This window comes from Sitophilus oryzae, unplaced genomic scaffold, assembly GCF_002938485.1.
Source record: "Sitophilus oryzae breed Bouriz unplaced genomic scaffold, Soryzae_2.0 scaffold_857_pilon_pilon, whole genome shotgun sequence".
Taxonomy (NCBI): Eukaryota; Metazoa; Arthropoda; class Insecta; order Coleoptera; family Curculionidae; genus Sitophilus; species Sitophilus oryzae.
This window is the reverse complement of record NW_022147480.1, coordinates 952,370-980,120: the sequence shown is the minus strand read 5'-3', so window position 1 is coordinate 980,120 and position 27,751 is coordinate 952,370. Positions and strand designations below refer to the sequence as shown.

Here is a 27,751-nt window from a genome sequence, read left to right as displayed (position 1 = left end):
ACATCCACCATTTTGGTGCAAATATGGGACGCTTAGACGTCGCTTCGACGTTGTCCGGCAACGTTGGGTTGCTCCTGGCGACGTTGTGATGACGTTGAACAACGTAATTTTGCTACTTGGGCAGGTTTCTCACATGGAATTGAATTTAAAAAATTGGTCAAGTGCCAGTCGGACTCGCACGAAGGGTTTCGTACCATTCATTATCTATACAACATTAGACACTATATTATTATAAACTTTTTTCCCGATTTAGCTGAAATTTTGAATGTGCGCATAAGTAATTAAAAAAAAATGAAGAAACACATTACTAAAAATTGTATTAATCAATAATAAATATGTAAAAATATGTAAAAATTAAAAAAAATGATTAAAAAAAGTCGCCTTGACTAGGATTCGAACCTGCCTTACTACGGCTCCAACGTCATAGCAGCGTAAAGTCCTAACGCTTTAACTCGAAAGACTCTATGTAAAATTCTTCCTTAAAAGAAAATGTTTAGTGAAAGTACTTTTTTATTTGTAAACATTTATTTAATTTTGTTTTTAGTGTTTGTTCTTCTAGCGGCAACATATATACATTATCTGTAAAAATTTCAATTGTCTAGCTATAACAGTTCATAAGATAGACCTTTGTGACAGACGGACGGACGGACAGTCTTAGTAATAGAGTTCCCGTTTGTACCCTTTGGGTACGGAACCCTAAAAAACTAATTTGAAGGAGTCCTGGTATAGAAGTGAAGAAATTATACAGATATTTCTTTTTAAATTTGAAATAAAACATATAAACCAGCCGAAAAATTCGATAATAATTTACTGATAACTCGAAATCACAATTCCGAAAGCACAGCTAGTTAGTTTTCAACGATAGTAATCTGCCTGTACGATCGAAATCCGGTTAATCTAATGGCGCTATTTTGAATAACGCAGTCAATTAATGCGCGACATCTATTGTTGCTGACTTTAATTACGTCTCCAAAGTAACAATGCGATTGCAGTAGCGGAACTGGACAGTTATTAGGGGAGTCATTGGGATTCGCTTGGCGCCAATACCGGAATGGATATTGCCAGGTCTGGAGAGCTATAAAGTTATGTGCTGTTATGTTTCTTGAGAGGCCGCAGAGCAATTTGGAATTTGCATAGGTTATATCTAAATTTGAGAACTATTTGATGGACTATTTGTCTGGGGATTCAAAGTTGTTTAAAGATGTGAACGAGAATTATATTATGTATTATACAGGGTGTTTCAAAAAACATTTGCCATCTCTGGTGGGAAGATTTCGCACGAAAAAATATGATTAAATATAATTTATTTTTAATATAAACATGGATCTGATTCTGCTTTGTTTCATAGGTACAGCATGTTAAAGTCTTCATTTTTTTCCATTTATTTCATCATTCAATCAGAGTCACGCATCAGAGCGCACATTTTTTTTTAATATTCCAGTGACAACGCATGTGCATGTCTCTGGTGATGGCACCTGAATCCCCCTAGTTGGCAACAATTAATTTAAAAATCGCGCCCTCGGTGAGGTAACTAAAAGTTTATTTGATATGAACCGTACCTAAATGCTCAAATCAGTGGTACAAAAAAAGGTAATTATTGGAAAAAACTGGAAATCGTCCGATTTTTACCAAAATTGGTACACACCCTATTTTGAGGTCGTAGATTACGAATCTGAACTTTTTTTTCTGGCGGTCTCTTACAGTTTTCCAGAAAAACGAAAAATTATTTCAACATCGAATTTTTCTTAATTTCTCATATTTTTAAGGTTTTCTGGCACAGATTTTGTTAGGGATTCAATACACAATGATGCTTTTGCTATTTTCTGTTACTGTTTTAACCAATTCTATGCATAATAGAGGAAAACTGGCCAAAAAATAAATTTGTAAACAATCTGAAAATGTTGGGTTATGTGTTTCTGGCATTTAAAGAAACGTTGCCAATGCTAAACCTAAATTTAGCGTGTTATTTTTTCGCTCATTCTGGGATTACGAAAGACGGTCGCCAGAAGAACGGCTCGTTCCCATAACTGCTATTTTACCAACGAGATATATCTGACTATTTATAACCACGAAGTTGCACGAAAGAGTTTTTATTGCATTGGTTACAACTTTCATGCGGAGGGTGTTAATCTTTTGTTGTTGTATTATACCAAAAAAAGATTAACCCCCTCTGCAAAGAAGTTGAAACCAATGGAGTCAAAACACTTCCGCGTAACTTTATGGATATAGGTATATTTAACTATTGTCAGACCTCATCATAGGTAATTTATTTAAAATCCCTAATCACCCGAAAAAATACAAGATATGGCAACGTTGTAAATTTTCAAATTTCTAGATTAGGTCTAGAATATATTTGTCTCTCTCATTACATAGGAGAGAGGAAGAAGGATATATGAAATGTCAAACTTCGATCTGGTCTCAATGTTCTTTGTTATTTTGTTACGAAAAGTGTTTTTCAGTAAAGTTTTGGACATTTTTCTATCCTCAATCAAGTGTGGCTTTTAGGTAAACTATAATATAATGAAAATATAGTGAAATTATTACTTTATAGGGCCGAAATAAAGAAAAATTCAAAGTTGAAATTATTTTCCGTTTTTCTGAAAAACGGTAAGAGACCGACAGGAAAAAAGTCCGGATTCGTAATCTACGACATCAAAATAGTGTGTATACCAATTTCGGTGAAAATCAAAATATACCATAAAAAACTATTTAAGTAAATGCAACAAACTAATTGACAAGGAAATGCAAATCATACCCAACAGAATTATGACTTTATCTTAATTATACTAATAATAGAGCTAGATAATTTAAACAATAACTAGACAAAGAGATGTAATTAACCAGATAGAATGCGACATAATATTTCGGAAATGAGAATTATTTGCGACGGAATCTTGTAATAGTCTAGTTCAACGTTCAAGGACTCTCGACCTGCGAAACAATTTGTCACTTGCATAATCAAGGAAGTTAGTTACCGTTTGGACAATAATTATTAGGACAAAGAGATGAATTTGGAGAGTTACTTTTATATAAATATAATATATCTTGTTTTAATAAAATCATGTACACTCAGATGCAAAAAAAAAGTAAGGTACAGGCCTGGTTTTAATAAATATTAGTAACACTAACAGAACTAAGGATGTTAAAAAAAATAACTGTAATAACTAAATGTACAAACAAACAAAAAATCGTAAAAAATTTTGGTCTATTTTAAAATGTTGATCATTTATTTTTTTATTTGGCCTGTATAACTTTGAATATAAGATATTTTATTTTTTAAAAAATATAGATGACTTTATAAGATTATTCTATAGCGATTCTGAGGACTAGAATTTTAAAATTATTTTAAATATTCTCAGAAAAAAATAAAATGGAGCTGACCAAATTCACACTTGATTTGGGGCGAATTTGATCACCTCTTTCATATTGCATCTACGTACTGAAGAAACCATACAAAATGATCAATTTCGCCCTGACTTAAATATTTTTGTTAGTTTAAAAATTATTTATTTTCAAAGATCTCGGGGTCAAATTGATCATAAGGGTGAAATTGATCACTACCAAACTTTTTGTGCAATCGCCCACAAAATTAAGTTTCTAACCTAAAAAAAAGCCGGCGTAAAATAGATATTTTACAGGCTAGAAATTTAATTTTGTTGGTGGCTGTAGGTACATTCAAAAAAAGATCTAGTTTTTAATGTTGAACATGTTTATTAAACGACTAAGAGAAGTGTTTTATTAATACAAAATAAAAAAATGCAAATCTTGCAATAAATCTTTGGCTGAGATAAAGCTTCCGCTTAAAGGTCATGACTTAACTCGATAAAATAAATAAAAAAACTTATTTTCTAAAATAAAACCAAACATTAAATTTTTACAAACTAAATTTCTTTTACATCGATGTCTTTTTGAAATATGTATATAGCTTCACCGTCAATATATCTAATTTCAGGGTTTGGAAGCACTGCTAGAATGTCAGAGTTATCAATAACAAATTGATCATCTTCCACCGCTTTAAACTTATTCTTCGCAGCACCAATGGATTTCATACCCATCACTTCCACTCCTTCATCGGTTAGCTTCTGAATAATTCAGATATACCTACACTGTTTTTTTTCGACTCTCCCCTAAGACCAATTTCGCTCCATGTATGTAATCAATTTGATCCCGGCCTTAAAAATTTGAAATTCCCGCGAACTTATTAAACTTTTTGCCGAGCGCCCCAACATGGCAGTTCAGAAGACATAAACTAACATATGTATAAAGGCCAAATAAGGAAAATTATCATTGTATTTTACTTACCAGCTAAAGTTTGCAATAGTCCAAAAATTTTAATTTTAGTTAATTAATTTTAACCGCGATTTTTGCAAAAAAGTAGATAAAAAATGGCACACCCGACTGCATACGTCTTGTCATCAAAGCTTTACTAAACAAGACTGATGCACACCGCCGCTTCTGGTTGCATAAATCTGGCGTTAAATTTAAAAATGTGACTAAACCATGTAATTATCAATTTCGCCCCGGTTATCAATTTCGCCCCAAACTACTATACGTATATTTTACTTTGTAAAGGATCCTTAGTATAAACTTTAGGATATATTTTTATTGGACCCTAAAAGTCGAAATAAAAAATATATTTTATTTGGTTTAAATATATTTGAGAAAGAGCAGAATATTCTATACACACGGTTTCTATCTACTTCAATGAATAACGTGTATCTACAAGCAAAAGAAAATCCATAAAAAAACTAAAAGAACAGTCAATTCATAGACGAATTCTTATATATAAATGTATTTTTTTTGCATTTAGACGCCTGATATAAAAGTTACTTTGAAAGATCTAAAAACGAATTGTGATTTTTTTTTAAATTCAACCCCGAGGAGGGATGAAATAAATAAATAAAATTATTATTCCAAAATTTGGGATAAACGGTAAGAACTGTAAGAACTAGAAAAAAAGTTCAAATAAAAGTTTTGGAGCTTTAAATTTTACATAGAAATTAATAGAAATGTTAGTAGTCAGGGCCGGATCTACCTACGGGCTGTTTGGGCTGCAGCCCAGGGCCCCGAGGTTACAAGGGGCCCCCAGGCCCCACTAAAAACAATAGACCCATAGGTGGGAACTGTTGAATCGTGAAATAAAATTAAAATTCAGGTTAAAAAGTTTAAGCCAGACAAGATGGCCCCTTGCCACTATGATGCTGTCAAAGCCTTAAAAAATAATTATGATGACATTATGAAAATTTTCAAGAGTTTCAGCGAAAATGAGGTTGAGAAAGTTGATTTCCGGAAAGAGGCACAAAATTTATTCAATAAAATGGCGAAACTCGAGACTGCAATTTTGATTATCTTTTGGGAAGAAGTTTTGGAGAGATTTCATTTAGTTAATAAAAAAATACAGAGCCCTGGTTTAGACATTTGTGAAGGCAACAAGTTAATTGTTTCTTTAAAAGACTTTGTGAGCAACATACGACATCAATCAGATCAAATGTTACAGGAATACGACGAAAAAGCTAAAAAATTAAGTACTAGTGTAATAATAGACTACAATTACATAAACAAGAGACGCATTATCCCAAAATTTTCAGATAAGTCTACAGGTGAATTCTCAGTATACGGCGCAGAAAGATTTAAAGAGACACGTTAAAAGTTGCGTTGGATAAGCTGATTATGGATTTAAATAAAAGGAGACAAGTCTATGAGACATATAGCAAAAAATTCAAATTTTTAATGGATTTGCAAGACAAAAATATCGAAAACATAGATTTGGAAATTGCACGTCATATTATTGATTACTATCCCGATGACGTAGACGAGCATTTAGTGAATGAGTGCATTCAATTAAAATCGTACTTACTCCAATCTATGTCTGAGTCTTACACCTCTTGCAGTGACATTTTTATGCTCATGTATGAAAATAAACTTATTAACGTGTTCCCTAACTGCTATACCATTTTAAAGATTTTTTTAACATTGCCAATCACTAGCTGTGAAGCAGAACGCTCCTTCTCCAAGATGTCCTATGTAGAAAATAAATATAGGACAACAATGTCGAACCATCGACTAAATAATTTATCACTTCTTTCCATAAATTGTGATCTAACAAAAGACTTGGAATGTGATGACCAAATAACTGTCAATTTCTGTGACTACAACCTATCAATTTCTTTTACTAATTCATAATAAGTAAATAAATAAAATTGTTTTATTGTTTTTTTATATTCTTATAAAATATCACTAGAGAGAGAGAAACTCACCCAAAGTTTGCCTGGAAGAGATTGCTACCACAGCAATAAGGTCGCCTTTTGTACAAGTAATACTTGCGTAGATTTAAGTAATATTTATGTTAATTAAATCCACATATCACAAATACCGAACTCTACAGCAGAATACGTAGAGAAAGAGAATTGCTCAATATAATAAAAATAAGAAAAACATCATACTTAGGGCATATATTGAGAAATGAAAAATACCACGTCTTACAATTGATAGTTAAGGGTAAGATTGAAGGAAAGAGAAGTCTCGGCAGGAAGAAACTAACTTGGTTGAGAAACATCAGAAACTGGACTCACCTAACTTTTGAAGAACTCATAAGGAAAGCCGAGAATCGTGAAGATTTTGCCAATGTGATCGCCAACCTCCACGAAAGAGAGGGCACGTAAAGAAGAAGAATAATAATATATCATTATAGAAACAGTTTTTTGATATGGCTATTAGTTGAGGACTTATGTAGGCCCCTAAGTAGTTTCAGCCCAGGGCCCCACAAATTCACGATCCGCCCCTGTTACTTTAGAAACAATGGCATGACTGGCAATATTTTATCACACTGAAATCCAACATTTTTTTAAACAAGAACTATTAATTTTAGGTATATAACATTATAAAGTTATAGAATTTTACCCAAAATGTAAAATCAGAATAAGACATAGGATGATACATTTAAAAAAATATATGTTATATACGCCAAACTTTTTTGAGGCACTCTCTAATAATTTTAAAATGTGTATCTTTACCTTCCCTATAACTTTTATATTTTTTTTTGGTAAACCTCCATACAAATGATGACATCGGTGGATGAAACCATGTGCATATTTTATCAATCTGCAGTATCTAGAGACGAGAGAACATATTCCACGTTAGTGCGACGTACAGCCTGATTTTTTCAAGAAATAAACCGGCCACGACAAATGCTCCTTTTTATAAATTTCCCGGAAATTAATTCTTAATCATTTTCGTTCTCCAGAAACTACAACAAATTAGTGGACCAGCGCTAAACTCCTAGCTCTTCCTCATTGTCATAACTTGTAAAAGATCCAACTTCTTCGCGAACAAACGAAGCGCGGTATTGAAAATTAAATTCAGGCGCTTTCCCGGCATTTTCCTTCTTTGTCGACCGGGTTTTCCGGCTCTTTCCTTCCCGAACCTCGAAGGTTTGTCCGGAAAGAATTTCTTTCAGTGATCGGAACGAATCTATAGAGCATTTGCTTCGATTTTCGCATTCGAATTTTATTTAGCTCGAGAAAGCTCGAGAAGAATTTGAATTTTGTCAGACTGGTCGTTTTCTTTGGGAATTAAGTATCCCGAGTGAAGATTTTATGGGAAATTCTCCGCTGTAAAGAATAACTAAAAGATACTAATTCAGCTGATGAGTATGCTTGAATTAAAAAGATCTTATAGAGGGTAGTAGAAAGTTGAATGAGTAAAAATCAAAATATTAATTATACAGGGTGGCGCCTCTCGTACACCGCGGAAGCTCCAAGGAGAATTTATATCGAAATGAAATTTTGGCAGCGTATGTAGGTTAACTAAAAGCATTTTATAAAAATATAGAGAATTATACAGGGTGTCCCCAAAAAAAGTTACACATCAAAGTTGTGTTTTTTCTAATAGAATACCCTATATATTAATTGATTTTTGGATTCTAGGAAAAAAATAAAGGTGAGTTTTATTAAAGAAGCATATGCCTAAAATGTAAGGATTTTGACATATTCCACATTTTGTGAAAATGAAGAGTAAATTTTAAATTTCGATAACAGCTACCTAAATTTTAGTTGACCTTGTATAACCTGATATTTAATTACAGTAACCATTGTATGTTAAACCAAATTGAAATTTGACCCGAAAAGTTATACAGGATGAGACAAAATTAATATGGAACATTAGTCACATTTAAAAGCAAGTTACTCCTTTATTTTTAAAGGAACACCCAGTATATTATTCCGGCGTTCAATGGGGAATATATATCTTCAAAATATTCTTAAGGTTGCCTACCCCTCAGACAGAGATTTTCCTAGATATTTTAATTTTTATGATTTTGCGTCAGTAGATCTTTATTATTTGAGAAAATCTAGGTGGCTATGATACACTTTTTGTTAATTTAACAATAATTAAAAAAAAATAATTTCTTGATAATATGGCGATATTGGTAGTAGATTAAATTTACAAGAAAGAAAATCCAGAAAAGATCCTGTGGTTCTCAAAATTTTAGCAAAAAATCGTTTTTTTTTTTTGGAAATTTTCAATGTAAAATAACTCCGTTATTTTAGACTTATTTGAAAAACGATAAAGAGAAAATACGTTTCTTTCATCGAGACTTACCACCCCTTAAAATACTTGCACTTATTTCTGGGACACCCTGTATAGTATAGTATGTTCAATTACAAAAATATTTTTTTTTAAATTTTGATGTGTAACTTTTTTTTGGAGACCTATAGAACTCTCTCTATATTTTTGACAAATGATCTACATTAACCTACATCTTATGCTAACAAAATTTAATTTCAATACAATCTGCCGTTCTCTTTGGAGTCTCAGTGCCGTATGAGAGGCGCCACCCTGTACAAGCTACAATCTATTTTTATATTTTCGAAATTATTGTTTTCTATAGATTAAACGCAAAATGATTTATCCTTAATTGTTTTTCGCCAAATGGATTGGATTGTCCAGAATCTTATTTATCCTCCAGTTAAAGTTAATTTAACGTTTAATCTGTCAGAACAATACAACGGTTATAATTTATTTGGATAAGCGTACGAAGTTCGGTCGGGATCCATTTATGGAATGCAGCTGAGTGTTATTTATTGGAATGGGCATGCTAGGAATAGAAATTGGAAATATAAATAGGAATATTTCGGGATTCAATACATATTTTTTGGCGGTCGGACAGTAAAATTCTTTCATATGTGGTGATTTATTGAATACGCTAGAAGTACACTGGCTGTTTTGGTTTGACTAATATTTTTTTTCCCGTTAAAATTGCCTTATATCTATCAAAAATAGTATATAAAATAGTACTTTAACCGCAAGTGTAGATTAAATGATACTTTAACAGCGAGGATAGGTTAAACACTTTATTTCTTCTCGCACGTTTTTTAATTGCTTCCATTTTTGAAAATTTTTGTATTCCTTTCAAGTTATTCGGGATTTAAATGGAAGTAGTTTGGATATGGCGTTTGTCGCCTCAGCCTGAATATCTTGTTGGTTATTTACTTATTTCGTTTTGAGCCATTTCTGGCTCCAATTCAATCAGCAATCGAGACGAAAGAGAATTAAAAAATATTGACTCAAAACTGACAACTAAAGAGACAGCTTTATTATTTTTTCATGCCTTAGACTACTAAGAATTAGAAAAAAAATCATCATTAATTGATTTTTAATTTTACTATAAAAATAAAAATAAAACTAAAAAAACAGATTTTTTTGAAAATCTCGAAAACCGTTTGAGTTAAAGAGCTAAAAATTTAGGTGAATTATTTTGATTCGACACCAAATCGATTCTCTGAGTGCGAGTCAAAAAAGCCGCGCTATGCCCTTTTTCTGGTATGTTTAAAGCTTCCAAAATAAGAAAAAAATCACATAAACTCGGATTTTTGTTACAGCCAAGACGAGAAAAATCTGTTAGCGCTTTTTTCCTCAAATTTCCACACAGCATTTTCTTCCTAAATCTAATTTAAAGCGATAATTTTTCCCACAGCTTTTTCTCTGCATAAATTTACCTTCCAAAAGCTGCTTCTTTTGGATCGTTTTAGTGTACGAAAAGTAGGACAACATAATTGAATTTTGTGTATGCTCGCAGTGACTTTTATTGGGCCACAGGGTACTAGCGCTGTAAAAGTGGGCCATACAGGAAACCTTGTGCTCATTTCGAACCTTTCTGGGGCTGGGTTAGTATGTAAGTAAACTATAAACATCTTTTTCTACACTAAAAAAGTAGTATACTCCAAAAATTCGTTAATAAACAATTTAAGAGTCCATTTCACTAGTTCACAGTGTAAAACTGGCTAGGTATTTTCACACAAATGAAGAAGGAAATTAAAGATAAAGGATTATACTATATCCGTATTGTATCACATTTTTAGACAAATTCTTTATTTTTAAGATTTTTATGGTCAAACATCAACAAAATATTCCTTATGTTTGGACTAAATTTTCTTGAAAATAAAGACATAATTTGAAATTCCATTACAATACGGAAAAAAATTGAAGTTTTGTGATTACAGTGATATACAGGGTGGCCCATCGAAAATGTTCCGCAAGGCATAACGGCCAGGGTATTTCCTTTTTCAAAAAATCCAAAAACACGTCAATTTTGTTTGTGAGGGGGACAACTTTTGTCCCAAAAATTATTGCAGAATCTTCAACCCTCTAAGCGGGGGTATCATCCTCCAATTTTTTTCAAATGGGAAGGGGGGTCAAGTGGTACCGCAATGAAAAGGGCTTTCTATTATCTATACTTTCCCGCTTCGTTTTTGAAAATCGGTCGAGTCATTGAGAAAATATGAAGGATTGAAATTTGAAAAGTTTATCTAAACATTTATCAGAGTAAATGATAAGGGATAAATTCCTTCGACCAATTTTGTTGTTTTCTTATTATTTCTAGATGTTTACGCATATTTTCACTTGCCACAAGGTTGAAGATCAGGTGCGGTAGTTGCTAGATAGCTGTTCTGTGACTTGTGCGTTGAAGTTCTTCTCAACGTTTTTAGTTCGTTACATGTCTTTTTTATATATGATATATATGATGTCTGGCGTATCGTCATCGGATTCCGTATCGTTCAGGCCTGATCATTTATTTAGCACGCTTGGCGTAATTTTTTCGTTCCCTAGTCGCCAACCCTGTTATCGTTTGACACAACCCTGTTATCGCTCTGAGGAGGCGCTGTCAGCATCGCTTCTGTCAACTCTCTCATATGATGTCTGGCGTATCGTCATCGGATTCCGTATCGTTCAGGCCTGATCATTTATTTAGCACGCTTGGCGTAATTTTTTCGTTCCCTAGTCGCCAACCCTGTTATCGTTTGACACAACCCTGTTATCGCTCTGAGGAGGCGCTGTCAGCATCGCTTCCGTCAACTCTCTCCGTGCTTAACCTCACTTTGTTTTGCCGCTCTGTTGTATCCTGCTTTTAGAAATGGCAATTTAAATCTTACTGCAAAATCTGAATCAGCTGCCATTTCGAAGCTACAGGTAAAGATGAGTTATTATCTTTTATAGATTCGATATTATTATTGAATATTTTTAGGGTAGAGTTTTGGATGTCCCAACTTAACTTGTATTTGTATTTTGCTGGCACGTTGGCGTTCCTTTTCTTTTGTCCTCCAGAATGTTACATGGAAGAAAGGACAGTTTCTTTGTTTATTATTGAGCCCTCGGAAGTAATTCGAGGTTGGTTTATTTTGCTTATTAGACCTTGTTTGGTTTTAAACAAGAGTTTCGTATTTTTAGGGTCTGATGGACGGACTATTTACAAGGTACGGGCATTATCCAAGGTACGGGTAGTGTTCCCCTGTACCGTTATCTTATGGACGGACTGTGTCCAAGGTTATCATCCAAGGTTATGGTCCAAGTTACGGACATTATCCAAAGTCCTAGTAGTGTTCCAAGGTACGGGTAGTGTCCCCATATTACCACAGTATGGATGTAGTGTAAGCCCCATGCTGCTTCGCTCCCACATTTCTAAGCCTAGTCAGTAGCTACGGCTGTATTGATTCATGGTGTCCTTATTCTGGCCTCTTTTGTTGTTTTGGCCAACAGGATCGCCGACAGACAGTACAGAGATATGGGCCCACCTCACGCTGCTACTCTTCGAAACAGGATTGCCTCAAGAACAGCTAAGTGTAGATTTAGGTTCAGATTTTCAGTCGATTTTCAGTCTTAAACAATAACGTACCGTGACACACCCGTAACACACCCGTGAAAAAACGTTCGGGTAAAGCGGGTGCTTTACCCGACCCCTGAGAGCAATCCGACAGTACAGCGTAATATACTCTTAATGAATCATTTCATCTACAGAATCTATAAACGCTTTTTTTTCCATCCCCATACAGTTAACGCTTTAAAAGAACTTCAGAGCGAAACAATCGTTAGATTTTTTCTGAAATTTGCATTTTCAATTTTTTTTTCGTCGTTCAATCGCTTCAGTGGAAATTGTTCATTTATTTCTCTGCTGCCTTTCCTACCAAAAGACTTTTTTTCGGACTAACGCCCCTTTTTAACGGACGGGAACGTTCTTTGTAATTCCAAAGCGTATATGCAGTGGAAAAATCCCTCCTCGGCGATTCACATGCAAAAATGTCCAAGTCGGAAAAAAACTGGGGCTTTGTTAAAGTGGAAAATACAGGCCTGTCCAGCTATAAATTGATTTCGTATTCGTTAAAAGAATTACAAAGTCGGATTGACGTACAAAATAGAAAAAAAAAATTTCGCCATTATCTATACTAATATATAAAATCCTTAAGTGACTGACTCACAGTGAAGCTCAATTTTGGCATACAGATTGATTCTAGGGTGTAGAGGTTCGATAAGAAGGAATTTTTCGAAATTCCAGTTCCAAAGGGGTGAAACCACCTCTCAAATATTACAATATTTTTTATTTTTAAAAAACGGTCAAGTTTCCGAAAAAACGCTTAAACACGTATATTTTATTTTGTTTTTTACATATTTTAAGATTTTTTAAAAATTTATACAAGGTGTTTCATAAAATATGACCATTGAGTAATCAGGATTCTGCTTAGATTGCTTGACGTTTAAAGCTGATTTTTGGTAAACGGATTGACTGTGGGGTGTAGAGGTTCGACAAGGAGGGGTTTCTAGAATCTCAAATTCCAAGAGGGTGAAAACGCCCCTCAAATATTACAATATTTGTTATTTAAAAAACGGTTAGCCTTTTGGGAAAACGCTTGGACACGTATAATTTATTTTGCTTTTTACATATTTTGAAATTTTTAAAAAATTATACAGGGTATTCCAAAAAGTTGGGTAATTTCTTAACCACGATTCTGCTTAAACTGCTTGACATAAAAAGCTTATTTTTGGCAAACAGATTTTTCGAAAGTCAAATTCCAACGAGATGAAACTACCCCTCAAATATTACCAAGTTATATAATAATATCGCCATATTGTTTTTTCTCATGCTCATAAATGTGAGAAAATTTTATCCAGTTTGTATGTTAATGGAAATTCTTGCTTTGCTTGATCATCATCGTTACAAATGATTAATTCGACTCCAACAAAGTCGCGGGTACACGCTAGTTACTGTATATGGAGTGAAATTTGGATTAAAACTAATTTTTATAATTATAAGTCCTCAAATCCTTATAAACTCGAAAGGATAAAAGTCAAATTGTTGCCGCTAGAAGAACTTTTATGCGAGAAGCATAAAGATAAAGAACTTTTATAATTAAAGACCATTATCTGCGTTTTTTTAAAACAATTTTAATTAGTTTATCTCAGAAAACTTTTCTAATTAGCTCTTGTAACAAATTAATTTTTTTTTTGTAAACGTAGAAAAAAATATTATTTCCTGTTTTATTCTAATATTGTTTATGATCTATTTTTATTATTTGTTGTTTTATTGAAATTTTCATTAAATAAAATGTACTAAAATTAACAGAATTATTATTAAGCTATGGTAATTTAACATAAACTGTCAAGATTTACCCCTGTCTTTTGTTTTTGATTGATGCAGGTTGCCTTTAACCTTTCACCTTGAAACCATTTTACTATAGAACTACTAAAGTTTTGGGAAAAAATATACAGAGTGAGTCTTAAATAAGTGTAAATATTTTCAGGGACAGATATATAAAAATAAACAAATTTTTTCAGATATTTTAAGGATCGTTATTCCGATTTGAGTGAAATTTTAGGCGTGTATGTGTTGCTAAGTGCTTTAAGATTTGACTTTTACAAAAATCAAGAAAATGTACAGAAAGGGTGAAAACTACCCCCACACCCTACAGAAAGTTTAGTATAAATATTTTCGAACTAAACCGACCACCGATTTTTTTCGTAAAATGGTCCCTCTAGTATTTACTACATTTTTTGTCTTTAAAAAAAACACGTCGCATACTTTTTGAGGAAGAAAAATATTTCTCCGAAGCTGATTTAGAAAAAAATGTTTTTGTCACACCAAGCTATGGAGGTGCATAAAATCTATTATGCTCTAATAATCTAGTTAGCAAAAATATGGAATTTTATGTTAGTTTTACAAATTATATTGGACAATAAGCTTCATAAAAAGCTTAAAAAAAGTAATTAATTTTAAAGTAATTAACGTTGGGGTTTATTTTTATTGGTGCCCTCTAACGAACAAACGAAGCACTTTTGTACAAAGGCAAATTATGTGTAATTAACTTATTTAGATTCAAAAAATACGTAGTTCTTCTATGTCCATGGAATATTGAAACTCCCCGTATGTTTTGTAGGCCTGCTTTGGCAAAATAAATTCTCCAAAAATGTTTTTCTGAAAAACTATGCGATATGACATTTCTTTAGAAGAGTCAAAAAATGTAGTAAATACTAGAGGGACCATTTTACGGAAAGAAAATCTGTCATTGGTGGAGTTGAAAAATATTTACATTAAAATTTATGTAAGGGTGGGGGTAGTTTTCGTCTTTCCCGTACTTTTTTTTTATTTTTGTAAAAGTAAAATGTTAAAGCACTTAACAAAACATAGACACCCAAAATTTCACTCAAATCGGAATAACGGTTCTAAAAATATCTTAAAAATTGTGATTATTTTTTAAAGTTTGATGCCCTCTAGCGGTCAAGCAAAGCATTTTTATATAGAGGTAAATTGTGTCCAATAAACTTATTTTGATTCCAAAAATACGTAGTAGTTCTATGTCCATAAAATATTGGGACACCCTGTATATGTTTACCCAGTAAGCATTTTATTCCTTTAAGGGAAATGTGTTCTAGGTGACGTCGTTGTTAGGTTATCAGGCCCTTCTTATGCCTAATATGAAGCAATAAAACGCAGATACGTAACAGTTCCCTAATGTTCTCTAAATGTGACAAAACTTTGCTTACTGGGTAGTAATATTATTTTTTCCAGTGTGGTGATTACGAGCCCTAACAACTATATGTTGGGACAAGGTCTTTTATGCAATAAAAATAGTAATTTGTTAAAACGACTCAATTTATTTGTTTATTATTCTAAATTCAAACATTACAATATGATCTAGACAATTTTACTATATTTTTATAACTTTGCAAACAAATCACTTTTGCTAATAGCTTATTTTGCCAAAATCAAGCCAAATTTGCTGACAACTATATATTGGGACAGCACAAGAAGAAATTTGTTTAATACGGAGTTACATCGCATTTCGCCTTAACAACTGCATGAACTCTTAATGGCATTGTATTTACCAAAGATTGGCACATTTGAGGAGAAAAATTATCCCAAATTTCCTGCAGTTTTGTTCGCAAATCAAAAATTGTTCGTTGAGGGTGGTTTCTTAAATATTGCTTCATTTTATGCCACACAGTTTCTATAACAATGAGCTCCGGACTACTTGAAGGATGGGATAGAACTTTTATATTATGATTACCGAACCAATTTTTAGTTGATCTTGCTGAATGGCACGATGCTCCATCTTGTTGGAAAATATAGTCTTCGTTTGGAAACAATTCTTGAGCACTAGGCAAAAGTGAGGTCTCAAGAATATGTTGATATTTTTGGGCGTTAACAGTGCCATCTATAAAATTAAATTTGCCCAAACCTCTTGCTGACATGCAACCCCAAACCATAATCCCCTGAGGAAATTTAACAACTCTCTTTAAGCAATCTTTATGAAAGGCTTCTGCTTTATTTCGTATTATTCGTTTTCGATGATCTCCCACGCAAACATCAAATTTAGACTCATCGCTAAATATGACCTTATTCCAATCATTTTGTGTCCACGATAATGTAGATTTTGCCCAATTGTAGCAATTTTTTATTTGAATTTCTGTCAGTAGCGGTTTTTCTTTGGCCTAAATAAAAATTTCTATCAATAATCTTCAGGTAATTGATTATCCACTCAAAATAAAGTTTACCTTGTAAAACCCCAGACCGCATTTGTGGATATATTTTCGGCAACATTCTCTTGATATATTTAAACCAGTTACAGTATTCCATTTAACTGTTACTTTGCCAAGAGTACTTCTTCTCGCAGACTTGCAAATTTTTACTAAATTTCGTAAATCTCTCTGAGATACAACTTTTGGCCTTCCCGAACTTTTACCTCTAACGTCTACGTTGGGAGATTCGCCGTATTTTTTTATTATATTAAAGACCGTGGTTTTTGGAATACTTCAATCATCAGAAATTTTTCGAATTGTTTTTCCCGTACTGTATTGACGAATGATAATTTCGCGTAGTTTTTGATTTGTAGCTTTTCCACGGACGATTACTTTGGATTAAATTAACAAAATTGAAAATTAAAAAAAATTAAATTTCTTACAGTAAATCGCACTACTCAAAGTATCGAGTCACTTACAAGCTGTCAATGCTGAAGTAAACAGTTTGCGACATTTGTGACGTTTATAGCAAAGCCGCCTATGATGATATTAATTATTGAAAAATACTTGTCCCAACATTTAGTTGTCAGCAAATTTGTCCTTTTATGAACAAAATGCGCTACTGTAAATATGGATTGATTTACAAATTCATAAAAATATTGTTAAGTTGTTTAGGATATATGGCTATGTTTATATTTAAAAAATTAAACATATATTTTTCAGTCATTTTGAAAAACCAGGGCAATAATTCCATAATATGACCTTGTCCCAACATATAGTTGTCAGGGCTCGTATATTGAGGTTTTATTATTATTTTCATATATTTTTTTTTATTTCAGGTGTTCATTTTGACACTTCTAGCCAAAGTTTAGTCAACGAAATAACAGCAGCAATAAAGGTATTTACTTAATTCCCTTATAATTTATTTTTATATCATCACACAAATAAGGAAAAATCACAAATCATAATTTTAATGTTAAAGATCGCGCACACTATACCTGCACGGACCGGCACGGACCAGACCAGTAAAATCTACCGGTGAAGGTGACCGTGTTATTTAATAGAGTAGAGCACACTAGACCAGTACCAGCACGTACCGCCACAAGCCACGACCGTCAAAACAGGTCGTGTCGGTCAGGGACAAATATGACCGGCAATATTTATGCCTGGTCGTGCTGGTCCGACCTAATGTGCGCACCGGCGAACCAGCACACCTCCACAAACATGCAAATATTGAAGGGTTTGTCAGTATTTCGAGTACGCTAGCTGGCTCAAGTTGCATGATGTAGGTTAGATTTCGTTTATTTTTGTTCGAACCTTTAAATCGTTTTAAATATGAATGAAAAAAAGCTTATTTTACTGGTACAAAAGTATTCAGAGCTGTGCGATACGAGCCAAGCATTTTATATATAGAGACCAAGAAAGAAAAGATGCAATATGGGAGTCGATAGCAAAAAAAAATAATTAAATTTGATTTGTGACATTCGAAAATATTGGAAAAACTTTTCTTCGAATCTTTTTAATTCAGGAAACAAATAATGAAATTCGCCATATTGCTTTCTCTTTTGATTTATAGGGTGAACCCAAAATCTTCTTTTTTTCTTAGCTTCCTTCTCTTCCTCCTCTTCTTCACACAACATGGCTAAAATAATAATTTCTTCGTCTGAACTACTCATTTTCAATACTTCTATGTTGCACGCTCTAGTAGTTGAGCCTTGACAACTGTACTTTTTTCGAAACTCTCGCTTATGTTGCTGGTCTGTGGCGGTAAAGTGTCGATGTCATGCAGGATGCAGGTTTGTGCTGTGCTGGTCCGTACTGGTCCGTGTAGGTATAGTGTGCGCGATCTTTTAAAGAACAAACTTTTTTGCCGATGCATCTAAAAATATTAAAAAACTATAAAAATAAAGTTTATAATTTGCTCATTTCTGTTAGCAAGTAAGCTAATAAAATAATAGTTAAAAGCCATTTTAAAAACATAAAACTTAGAGAATAAGAGGTTCGAAATCTTTATTACACGTATAAAATGGATGTAATTTACAGTAGTTGTGAGTTAGAATTTATTGATGTCATAAAAACTTTAGATTTCTATGAGCTTCTGAATTAGTAATTCAGAGTAGATTAAATCAAAACTATACTCACCGGCGCCAAAAACGGGAACCTTAATTTTGATGTATTTTTTATGACCAGAATTTTTTTATTGTGTTTTAGTGGACAGATTTGGGGGAGTTGATGTTAAAACAGTAACACTATTATTAAACAGGCTCTACACTATGCGGAGAACTCTTCAAAACAGGTCAAGGTCACATATAACGTATTTTTTAGCGTCTCCTGATGCCTCGTTCAATTTTGTTTCATTTTGAGCTATTTCCAAAACGTGGCGGTATCTGTACCCGAGGCAAAGAACTTTTTTTTCATAAATCTCCGTAACATAATAACCGTAATAGATACGAACATGGTTAAATTGGGGCAAAGTTGCGCTTTGGGATGTTCACCAAGGTGCCATCAAAAAAGTTTTAAAAATTTCAAGAGTGCTAGTTTTTGGAAAAAACGGATATTTTGAAAATCAATTTTATTTTTTCCTGTCTATACCCACCAAGCGAGAAACCTCACATTACATTTGCAACATTGCAGACAATCCCCAAACGGCTTGCTTTGTAATGTTGATTTGTAAACGTTTTGCCGTGATTGATGAAACTTTGCTACAGAAATATTGTTTTTGAAAGGCGATAAAAACGTTTTCTCTGCAACATTGCAACAAAGATTCAAATGAAAGATCCGCGCAAGTTCATGTTCATACCGTATGATCGAAAAAATAGGGCGTCCAGCTGTAATTACCCATATAATTTTACATATAAAATGACAGCGATCTTCAGTTCATAGCCATCGCTGACGCCGTTTTTTTTTATCATAAAGTCATAAATAAAGTTAGATTAGGTTAACGTTAAACATGTTTTTGACGTGTTTTGTATTACGTTCTATGCTTTTTGAATGAGATTTTGATGAATATAAATGTAAGTAAACAAACCAAGAGTAATGATATATAAAACAACCCCAGAATTAGTAAGTAAACAAAGCAAAACCAAAGCAAGAGAAATGATACATAAAACAACCCCAGAGTTTCCAAATGGCACAGGAGTACGATAAGGAGACGTGATATCCCCAAAGCTATTTACAGCAACACTAGAAGAAATCTTCTGTCAACTAGACTGGACCAACAAAAGATTAAAGATAGATGGAGAATATCTTAATCTTCAATGGAACAAAATATGCTGGGAATAACCTTGGAATAACCAAGAAAGACCATAAAAGAAAAGAGTGAATACTACAAAAGACCCAGGTAATAGATGTCATCCACAGAATCATATCCCTCAAATGGCAATGAGCAGGATACCTGGCAATAAGGACGAACAACAGATTATGGACCACAAAAATTACCGCATGGTACTTTAGAAACAATTGGATATAGATTGGAAAACTTTACCGAAGAGAAATTTGAAACCATGAATAAGACAATTCAACATGCGAAGACAAAATATGAAAGATCCAAAAAATCAATTAAAATATAAGTTTGCTTTTCCTTGTACATATATTTAATGTTATACTTTCATTTTGTATTTTTGAATAAGAAATATATAAAAATGTTTATACTGTACCTATATATATTTTGTATTATTTCAGACCTTCAACCTTTAAGATTTTTTTTAGAAATTCGATTCAAGAGGTCAGAGTTGAGTAATTCCTTATTTAATGAGCAGCCGAAAAGATCAGTAAGTTCTCAGTACTCAGTACTCAGATACCTATCTGAAAGTCTACAATTTAATACCCATTAATGTTTCTGTTGATTAGAACCTATTACTGATGTTTTATTGTTAACATAAAATTGCATAAAATTGCTAATGTTGCTAATGAAATGGGTTTTTATTGCAAACATTATCTATTTTTTGCTATATTATTTTAGCAATAAGTCAGTTAATTAGTTATAACAAAATAGAAAGTTTAGTGGATAATAAGATGTAAAATTAACAATATTACTAATACATCTCAAATTAGTACTTTCCTGAACGTTACATTAGCAACGTTTCAATAATATTGTGTTTTTCAACCTTGCACTGCAATGTAATTTGGCGGAAGATTAAGCTACCCTGCCACCTTGCCTAAACCTCCCTACAATGAAAAAAGCAATGTTACACCTTGCTTTGCGAAGTTTTGGCAATGTTTCAGCAATAAATTTTGCTTGTTGGGTACTTTTTAGAAAATCAAAAAACTAATTGCCGATTTTCATAGCCACTTTATTAGGGCTATCTGATAGTATGTTTAGATTTTCAAATCAGCTGATATATTGTGAAATACAGAGACCAACATATTTTTTTTAAATACGGACCTGCATTTTTTATTTCAGATTTTGAAACAACTCGCTCTCCTGAGTACAATGATATGCCACACTTAATTTTTTTTTGTTTTGGAAATTTGGACACAATTTATTTAAACTAATTTCAAGTCCGGCTCTGTTTTTTTTAATATTTAATATATTCATCGTTACAATATTGATAAGCTTTCAAACTTAACAGTGACGTGGGTTGACTACGGAAAATCAAATGCAATAAAATAATAAAATATAATATAAACAATCAAATCATTTCCCCGGAAGATGGATTGGAAATGGTAGAGCAGTGTAAAGGCCAGCGAGGTACCTGGACCGTCTAATGACGTGAAGTAATTCGACAGGTCCAAATTTTAGTAGGAGAGTGGTAACCCTTTCGAACATGTAGACTATGTAAAGCATTAGAAACTAGTTTATAGAAGTTAATTTATTCATAATAACTACCATTAATATTATGCAAATTATTAGATCGTAGGTACACTGAGAATTTCAAATTCACAACAAGAAAAGTTAAAAATAATATATTTAAATTGTTGATCTGGATATTATTTATTTGAATCTTTCAATTGGCTCAATTTTCCTTATCCAATGTTAATTAGCACTGATCAATATTGTTGCGATGAATATAATCAGATTAAATAATTTAAAAAACAGAGTCGGACTTGAAACTTTTTTAAATAATAATTAAATAGTTTTGTTGCTGTTAAGGTAACCAAAACAAAAAAAAAGTATAAAGTGTGGCATATCATTGTACTCAGGAGTCTGAGTTCTTTCAAAATCTGAAATAAAAAATGCAGGTCCGTATTTAAAAAAATTAAGTTGGCCACTGTATCTCACAAAATATCAGCTAATTTGAAAATCTACAAATATTATCAGATAGCCCTAATAAAGTGGCTATGAGAATGTGCAATTAGTTTTTTAATTTTCTAAAACGTAACGACAGGAAAAAATAAAATTAGTTTTCAAAAAAATCCGTTTTTTACAAAAAAACTCAGCAATCCTTGAAATTTTTAAAACTTTTTTGATGGCATCTTGGTCAACAGCCCAGGGCGCAACTTTGCCCCAATTTAACCATCTTCGTATCTCTTACGGTTTCCGAGATACCAATGCTCGTACCTCGAATTTGTAGCACCCTGTATACTCCACAAAATTAATATTTGAAGATCCGTTTATAATTTGTAGAGTAGATATTTCAGAACAAAACTTTTCACTTAATCTGCAGGAATATGTGTGTGTATCAAGTGATTCACTCCACTGTTCGGTTTTTATATGATTCAAAATAAAAAATATATAAATTGTAAAATTAGTAATTTTTTAATGGCCATAATGCGTTCTTTCAAAATCATCGAACAACTAAATCATTTCCATAGATTCTGTGACGTACCGTGACATTGAATTTTGAGACTAAAAACTGAAACAATAATTTGTCAAAAAAATCATATTACAGCTATATGTTTTATTTTGCATAAAAATGTTAACTAATAAGTTAGAATAATTATAATTCTTCACTAACTAAGTGGTTTTATCGCTAAATTTAACTAAAGCTAAGTACAACACAAATCTTAAATACGTGGACTATTATAACAACAAATACATCGCAAAAGACTATTTTGGTAGCATTCTGAACGAGAATTCAAGTTAAACTTTTTAGAAAACAATTTAAAGGAAAAATGTTAATTCAGTTAATATTAATTTTTGTATACTGCTCAGATTTATCTCGTCTTCTATCATATATTTTGGAAATTAGAGAATTATCTGAAGATTTTCATGTAAAAATTGGCATTGATAGTGGTGGTGGATCATTTAAAGTTTGTCTGAATGTGCTCCCTGAAAACGATCCCGAATATTTCAAGAAATATAAAAGTGCTGGAATTAATAAACTATTCATAATTGGCTTAGGACCAAAGTTGTCTCAATCTTATGCTAACATTAAAAGCCTCTTTGAGACGTTAGATCTGTAGTCCATATGTGGAATTTGTTCCCTATACTTTTGCCATGACTTTAAGCTTATTATGATTCTCCTTGGTCTTCAGTCAAATTCATCCACTCACACTTGCCCATGGTATGATGTAAATGTAAAGGAAATGGAAATTAAAGGATCATTCAGAATATAAAAAGTATTACAGAAAATACAAATTTATGGCAACAATCTGGAGGAAATATAAAAAAAGCCAAAGATTTTAGTAAGCGTTTTTGTTTGAAATATTTTTTTTGTATTTTTTAAACTGTTGTTCAATGAACCATATAAAAAGGGGTTATAATAATAATTATTTTTTAGAAAACTGTATAAACATACCTTTAATCATTGGCGACGAAGAAACACCTGTCTTAAAGTATATTCCCCCTCCTGAGCTTCACCTTTTGTTAGGTGTGGTTCAACAACTATTTGATTGTCTTGAATTGGAGAATACCAATGTTGCAACAGAATGGATAAAAAAAGCGGGATTGAAACTAGATCATTATGGAAAATGTAACGGAAATAACGCCAGACAACTTTTAAAGAAAGTGGACATTTTAAAGACAATATCGCCCGGTAAAGAATCCTATTCAAAGTTTTGACAAGCAAAAACCTAAACATCTTTTTTTTATGAAATAAATATATTGCAGTGTTTTCTGCATTCAATCAAGTAGTTTCGAGTTGTTTTGGTCAAGCACTAAACAAACATTTTGAACATGACATCGAACAATTTAGATTGGAGATACTCAACTTAGATATTAAGATAACTCCAAAGATTCATGCAATTCTGCATCATGTGCCAGAGTTTATAAAAGCAAATCATAGAGCTCTAGGAACAAGCATCTGAGCAGGTTCATTTTTCCTTTAAATTATTTTCTAAAAAGTTTAACTTGAATCCTCGTTCAGAATGCTACCAAAATAGTCTTTTACGATGTATTTGTTGTTATAATAGTCCACGTATTTAAGATTTGTGTTGTACTTAGCTTTAGTTAAATTTAGCGATAAAACGACTTAGTTAGGAAAGAAATATAATTATTCTAACTTATTAGTTAACATTTTTATGCAAAATAAAACATATAGCTGTAATATGATTTTTTTGACAAATTATTTATCAGTTTTTGGTCTCAAAATTCAAAGTCACGGTAAGTCACTGGATCTATGGAAATGATTTAGTTGTTCGATGATTTTGAAAGAACGCATTATGACCATTAAAAAATTACTAATTTCACAATTTATATATTTTTTATTTTGAATCATATAAAAACCGAACTTATGTTAAATGTCATAGCACACATGTTATTACTTGATATTGATATCTAACACTTTCCAGGTTTACGCTTATGGAGTAGAAGACTTTCTGGCAGATCCAGTGAACAGGCACCGTTCACTCACCACTCATCTGTCGTGTGAAGGTGCTGGGGCAGCCAGATGGGACACCGGTGACCGGTTCTTTAGGTACCTGCGCAATGTGAGCGTGGAGGCAGAGGCTGGAAGACCTAACCTAGAGTTCACACCGGACGGGGTTTTGAAGGCTGCGGAGTTGAAGATTATGAATCTGAGGCCTGGAGTGAGTAAACAGCTTGTTTGGGAAGAGGTAAGTCGGATTTGTTACAAATATACAGGGTGGGTGTTAAATAAGGGCAAATATATTTTTACAGGGCTGGTAGATCTCGATAAAAGAAACATACCGGGTGTTGCATCGTCGGACGGGACATAGGAAATCCCATGTAAATTTTAATGGGGTCAATTATTGGCTTCCCTAATTATTTTAGAGAATAATTCTATTTAGGTTTATTGAAGAGCACTAAAACCCACATTCAAAAGAATAACTTTAGATATTTTTGATTAGCTCGTTTACGAGTTATCGCCGATTTCTTTTCAAATATTTCTCCTTTCTTATGGCTCTGTATTTACTTATGAGCACCAGTCAAGGTAAAAGATAACTCTCAAATGAAGTTGTCATTTCAGAAATTTACCTATTTAGTGCTTTATTATTATTGAAAACTCGTTCCTACATCGGAAATCTTAAAGATGTATTTATAAATACAAATTAATATGAATTAAAGTAAAATAAAGTAATCAATTACAAGGTTAATTATAGTATTATTACAATATTCAATAACTTATTAATTTAGGTACTATTAAATTGTTAGAACTTTAGGATTTAAGAAGATGTTCAAATATTCTTCGATCGACTTCTAGACAATAACACAGGCGATCATAAAATTCTCTTCTTACATTCGCTATTTGGCAAACTCAAATTCTATTGCATTCGGCAGAAATAGCATTTTTTAACTCGTCTAGATTTGAGTATTTTTTATCCTGTTTTTTAAATGGCCCCAGAGAAAGAAATTATTTGGCGAAATATCAGGAGACCTTGCTGGCCAATTTACTGTATGATTTAGGCCAATAACGTTTCCGTTAAAACTATTGTCTAAATATTCCCGAACAGCCAGAGTACTATGTGCCGGGCAGCCATCCATTTGGTACCAAACTTCCTGATTTTCCCTAGCGGCATCATGTAAAGCAGGTAAAATATGATTTTCGAGTAGTTCCAAATAATATTCTGCATTTAAATTTCACTTAAGAAATAATGGCCCGATAATATTGTGTCCGAATATCCCTGCCCAAACATTTACTTTCTGTTGATATTGCGTCCTTGTTTCGACAAACCTGTGTTGGTTTTCTTTGTTCCAATATCGATAATTTTGAATATTGGGTTTATTATTTAAGGTAAACATGCATTCGTCAGTGAAACATATGTTTTTTAAATCTCGATAACTATACAGAGACTAACTATACAGCAAATATATTAAAAGATTTTTAAGAGAAAAACATCACATTTTTTAGCGGGTAATAAGCAAGATAAGAATAATTTGACAGAATAATTTTAAAACATATATCAAAAATAAGATTGGTACCTTCCGGCATCAAAAAAAAAGAAATTAAAAAAATAGCAAGTTTGACAATTTTTTAAAGCTCTTTAGCGCGAGAGTTAAAGCCACTTGGAGACATTTTTCAACGGAAGAATAAAAGGGGTGGTTTTTTGGGGTGGGCAGATCATTTGTTACCCTCTGGTTAAAAATGCGCAGAGGAAATTTATGCACTGAATTTATCGTTTTAAAAAGGACGATGGAAGTTTTCTTAAATAATTCTTGCACGTTCAGTGAATGAATAAAATATATTAAAAGGAAAAGCAAATGTATCTTTAAACAATTGTTGGAATCTAAATACCGTATGACCGAAAAAAAGGACAGCTGGGATATGACAACTGACAAAAAATGACCAGCGTTCTGTTAAATGATAAATATTAGTGAACTACTTTTGCAGTTTGGTTTGTGTTATTATGTTTGTTTTAAAATTAAGTGGAGGAAAAATCGAGAGAAAAATAAGTCATCATCATTTTCAGCTTATTCAATCTTTTCCAATTATGGTGTAACCTCCCTCACATATTTAGATACTCTCTTTGTAGTTGAGCCTTAGGCCCGCCGCAAATTGAACCCAGCCCACGCACAGCACACGCCCAACCCATGCGTGGGGAATTTTGTAAAACACAGGAAAGAAGGGAGTACCACAAATTAAACACACTCCACGCCTAGCACAGCCTTTTCGTGGATCTAGTTGCGTTCAGACACACTTTTCGTGGGTCGTGGGTTCCTTCCCCTTCTACTTTTGCGACTTTTGCGAAAAACCGCTAGTTTTTCTTCACTTCCAATAGGTTTTCGGACGTTGCATTCCTTACCGGTAATGTATGTTTTATTAGTTCATACACTTAAAAAAACTGTGTCCTGTTTAATCCAAAAGACTCTTTAAATAGACTGTCTAGAACTTCGCTAGACAATCTAAACTCCCCTTTGCTTGCTTTTTTTCGCAAATATGCGTTTTTACATTTTTTTTCTCTATTTATTAAGCAAATGAAGTAAAATAAGTCCTTCTTCGTTCTCGGATCCTGATTCAAAATCAAGAAGTTGCTCGTATTCACTCATGATCGAAACCCAAAACTTGGGTCTGGGCTGTGTTCAATATGCGGTGCTAAGGAAAACGTGTGCGTGGAATCAAGAATGGGTTGGGCGTATGCTGTGCGTGGGCTGGGTTCAATTTGCGGCGTGCCTTATAGGTAGGGCCACCGAAAATTGAACCCAGCCCACGCACAGCCCACGCACAGCACACGCCCAACCCATGCGTGGGGAATTTTGTAAAACACAGGAAAGAAGGGAGTACCGCAAATTAAACACTAGTTACGTTCAGACACAGTTTTTGTGGGTCTTGGGTTCCTTCCCCTTCTACTTTTGCGACTTTTGCGACAAACTGCTAGATTTTCTTCACTTCCAATATGTTTTTGGGCGTTGCAAAAACTCTCTTCTGTTTAATCGAAAAGACTCTTTAAATAGACTGTCTGGAACTTCGCTGGACAATCTAAACTCTCCGTGGCTTGCTTTTTTTGCAAATATGAGGTTTTTTTATTTTTTTTCTCTCTTTTTATTAAGCAAATGAAGTAAAACAAGTCCTTCTTCGTTTTCGGATCCTGATTCTAAATCAAGAAGTATTCAGTCATGATCAAAATTAAAAACTTGGGACTGGGCTGCGTTCAATATTCAATGGCTAAAGAAAACGTGTGCGTGGAATCAAGAATGGGTTGGGCGTGTGCTGTGCGTGGGCTGGGTTCAATTTGCGGCGGGCCTTAACTCCTCGTGGGTGCCATGCTGTAATTTTTGTTGTCCATCTGTTGTCCGTTCTTCTTGCCAGGTGTCCTGCCCATTGCCATTTGAGGATTTGACTCATTGTGGATGACATCTATTACCTGGGTCTTTTGTCCTATCCACTCTATTCTTGGTTTCTCTTGGTTATTCCCAGCATATTTCCTTCCATTGAGCGTTGTGCGACCTACAGTTTCCTTATAATGTCCTTTTTAAGTGTCCAGGTTTCGTATGAATATGTCATGAGTGGTAGTACACATTAGTCGAATGTTTTCTTCTTTAGATAGAGTACCATTCTATATTTGAATATTATTGAGTTTCTTCCATACGTTCTCCATGCCAACTTAATTCTTGATTTCTAGTAGTAGAGATACCGAGCTTTGTATTAGTTCTTCATTCTTCTACTATGTCCAGTGTTGTGTTATTTGT

The 27,751-nt window shown here is 33.1% G+C and overlaps 1 protein-coding gene across 1 annotated transcript in view; it reads left to right on the top strand.

Annotated features, from left to right (window-relative positions):
* LOC115889906 (glutamate receptor ionotropic, NMDA 2B) overlaps positions 1 to 27,751 on the top strand; it is a 285,735-nt gene that overhangs the window by 70,770 nt on the left and 187,214 nt on the right. The window contains exons 5-6 of the mRNA XM_030909998.1: positions 17,124 to 17,182; positions 23,956 to 24,219. Of these exons, the coding sequence (XP_030765858.1) occupies positions 17,124 to 17,182; positions 23,956 to 24,219 (323 nt within the window). The remainder of the gene's footprint in view (positions 1 to 17,123; positions 17,183 to 23,955; positions 24,220 to 27,751) is intronic.